At 30.7% G+C, this 3,732-nt stretch overlaps 1 protein-coding gene across 1 annotated transcript; it reads right to left on the bottom strand.

Moving 5' to 3' along the window:
- Positions 1-917: 917 nt before the first annotated feature.
- Positions 918-2,778, bottom strand: LOC107465409 (disease resistance protein RPV1-like). Its single transcript, XM_052254259.1, has 4 exons — positions 2,756-2,778; positions 1,554-2,637; positions 1,171-1,470; positions 918-1,082 (listed from the first exon to the last, which is right to left on the bottom strand). The coding sequence occupies exons 1-4, from the start codon at positions 2,776-2,778 to the stop codon at positions 918-920; spliced, it is 1,572 nt and encodes a 523-aa protein (XP_052110219.1).
- Positions 2,779-3,732: the final 954 nt, after the last annotated feature.

Raw genomic sequence — 3,732 nt, 5'->3', positions numbered from 1 at the left:
GTTGTTATTAGTAATTATTTATATAGCTTATATTTTTATAGTTTTAATAAATTATAAAAATAAAAAATTCCTTTTAAACATTATATATGTCATATTAATAATGTAAATCAAATTTTTATTATAATATTTATGAAAGACATTAAAAAATAAATAAATAAAAATATTTAACATTTTTTTTATTATATTTTTATTCATCCGAATAAAGATATTAGTTTGTATATTATTTTTTTTGTTATTGTTCTTATTATTATTAATATTTTTAATATTACAATTACTATATTATTATGTACAAAAGTGGACACTTACATGAGATGTGGGTGCAACTCGTACGAGTGTGGAAATGTATCTTACAGAAATGGTATATAAAATGGCTTTATAATAAGTTAGGATTAGATGTGAGAGAATATATTAATGTGTTAGTTAGAGAAGTTTAGCCACATTTTCTAGAAATTAAAAAATCAGATTATCCAAACAAATCTAAAAACACATTAGCCCATTTTTTTTAATATTATTTTTGACTTGTTTTTATCCACAACAAAATTTGTTTCTGCACAATTGCATAAAAAATAATGACCCAAATTTAAAATCCCGTCATGGCCACATACACAAAAAAAATACAACTTATTTATTAGTCCCAACTTACCAAAAATAATTAGTATCTCATTACACTTATTAATTTTTTTATATTGTGTAGTACATCTGCAAAATTACTGCTACTCCTTGATATGCTCTTCTATCAACTAACCATGTGAGCATGAACAACTCAAACATGTTTACTAAACAAAGTGTCCATGTAATATCTACAAGTATAGATGTTTAATGCTATCTACACAATAAAACTTTCCTAATTACTATACTTACTGTAATATAATTATTTAAGAATGACCCAAACTAAAGCTGATGAGAGAGAAGGCTCCTCAAAATAAAACACGAAGCCGTATAGTTGACAAAGAATGAAGAGCACACAAACTCTCACAACCTGATAGATTCACCCATTTAAGTCTTGACGCCTTCGACAAATCCGGAAGCATTATCAAATGTTTGCAATCACTTAGGTCAATGCCCTCTAAATTATCAAGTTCCTACAACAAGACATTATAGTGGAAAGTAAGTCTTCAAATTTGAATAGACATAAGAAAAAAGAGCTTAGGTATATGTATATATCCTTACCTGTTTTCCCCTCCAAAGTTGTTCGACACGACTGTGCGGCATGCGAATTTCAACAAGCAACTTAGCATGAAAAGTTGAAGGAAGAGACTCTAAAGGATATCCATTCCACTCAAAGTACCTCAGTTTATTGGAAAATGACTTAAGAGCTCTTGGAAGGTACACATGGCCAGGACTCTGACCCAAGGGGATATAGAATCTTAGAAATCTCATGTTATTCATCTTGTTGAATGTGTCAACACTCAAATGAATATCTTTGATTAGAGATAAATCTAACGTTATGCCTTCAACTGCATCAGTCCCCTGCAAAAAAAGGTGATGGAATCACATTAGCAACAGTTTCCAACTGAAAGCATGTCTAAAAGAAGTTGTCTACATTTTCTTACCTTATTATCTTTAAGTACAGCACGAACTTCAGTATCCCTCAATCGACTTCGTCTTGCAAAGTCTCCGCTACATTCTCTACGCACTATGTCAAAACCCATTTTTTGTAGCAGTTCATGCATTTCTATTGTGTTGTTATATGAAATGGTTATCAAAGCTTTATCTTCAAGAACATCTATTCCACTACTTGCTTCAAATCCACAGGCATCTAGTATGCTTATGACATGATCTTTCTCTTCTCCATTGAAAAAAAATGCAATGTCCAAGAATATCTTCTTCTCTAGATCATCCAATCCATCATAGCTTACCTTCAACAAATTTACAATCGTCTCATTGGGATACTTGTTGAGTTTTCTCAAAGTACTTTCCCAAAATTTGATACTTTTCGAACGAAGATACGAACCCAAAACTTTCAAAGCTAAGGGAATGCCTCCAGCATACTTAACTGCCATTGTGGCGAGATCTTCATAACCCCTTTGAGGATGAGTTTCCTTGAAGGCTTCCAGGCTAAAAAGCTGTAGAGATTCAGATGCTTTCCATTTCTCAACCTTATATATCCAATCAACTCTTCCAGCAAGCAATTGCCTATTTCTTGTAGTTATGATGAGTCGACTATCTTCACTTAGATCTCGAAAATCTCTACACAAATGTTCCAATTGATCAAGACTATCCACATCATCTAGCACAATGAGGACCTTTTTGTTATTAAGCCTCTTCATGTCGAATGCGAGTCCTACCAGGTTAGATGTGGAAATTTCTTCCTTTAACAGCTCGAACAGAAGCCTATCAACTGAGATTTCTTTCACCACAAAGCACACATTGTCATACTGAGGAAACAGTTTGGCAAACAACACTTTGGCAATGGTTGTCTTTCCTATTCCACCCATGCCCCAAATTCCAATTATTCGAACTCTTTTCATTAACAATTCGACATTTCTGCAGATTTCTTCAGTTCCAACAAGGCCTTTTAGTTCAATAGGGTGCCTCAAGTAACGCTTTTGCAGTACATCATTAACCACGTTTGCAATCAGTTGAGAATCGTCCCTTGCAAAAATGATGGGGAAAAGAGATGTAAGGAAGTATAAACTAAATAAATTCATCACAAATATGAAAACTAAGTACAGAAACTATGAATTTATTTGGCTTTTTTTACCATTCATAATTAACAAAGAAAATAAGAGTTCATTTACCATTTCTTTCTTACCTTTTATCCAAGTTTATATGCATTTAAATTTTGCATGACTGAAATATACATTAATCAATAGAAATCTATCATTTCAAAGCATTTCTCTTAATATATTATAACTGTGTTATGAAGTGAGTGTTACGTGTGCTCTAAGCCTCTAACACTTCAGATAGTGTTTGGTACTTATGTAAAAGTGAAGGACAATTATAAGGTACAGATGTATATATACAGATATTCTAAATTAGAATTACTATAATACAATTAGAAATTAAATATTGTTATAGGCGTAGAAGGTAGTACATTTTAAGGGGGACAGTAACCCCTCTAAAATTTTAGTTGTATGTGTATGTAGTATATACTTCTATTTTTTTGTATATTTATTCTTTCTAAATCATTTTAGCTATAGTTAAAATATGTATTTCGAATTATAAGATACACAATATTTACTTTTATTTTAGCATATTACATTTTATCAATAAAAATAAACAAGTGTATCCTAATAATTTTGTGTATATGTTTAATATTAATCATTATTTTAGATTATTAATTGGTTTACAAAAATTTATATTTAGCAATAGTCTACCTCTCTATACATTGTTAACACTTAAGTGATGACTCCCTAAAAAAATTATATAGCTCCACTCTTGAATATATTTTTACTCATATTTTGATATTATTCTCTACAATGATATTCTTAGTTGTTTCACTTTCACATATAAACGTGCATGCAATTCGTAACACTTATACCAACCATTTATAGTTTGGAGATAAAACAAGGCACTTACATGTTAGATATTTGATTGCTTGGCACGTAAATAGCTTCAAATAGCTAACTATCTAAAAGATTATATATTAATAGAATTTTAAGTAGTACATTTATGCCTATCATTTCACAGGTTTACTTGATCTCTTTATTTATTTTGATTTTATTTTATTATAAATTCGGTTGAGCCCCGAGTCTAATAGGTATTTTGCCTCGAAGGGCAACGGACCCC

Source organism: Arachis duranensis, chromosome 9 (genome assembly GCF_000817695.3).
Source record: "Arachis duranensis cultivar V14167 chromosome 9, aradu.V14167.gnm2.J7QH, whole genome shotgun sequence".
Lineage (NCBI taxonomy): Eukaryota > Viridiplantae > Streptophyta > Magnoliopsida > Fabales > Fabaceae > Arachis > Arachis duranensis.
This window is presented reverse-complemented; position numbering and strand designations above follow the sequence as displayed.

Bases quoted from the DNA above. Each gene is read 5' to 3' on its own strand.
- LOC107465409 (XM_052254259.1), bottom strand. From the start codon at position 2,778: ATGCATATAAACTTGGATAAAAG. The intron at 2,638-2,755 runs GTAAGAAAGAAA...GAATTTATTTAG, and splicing joins CATATAAACTTGGATAAAAG to TTTATACTTCCTTACATCTC. The intron at 1,471-1,553 runs GTAAGAAAATGT...CTTTTTTTGCAG, and splicing joins CTGTACTTAAAGATAATAAG to GGGACTGATGCAGTTGAAGG.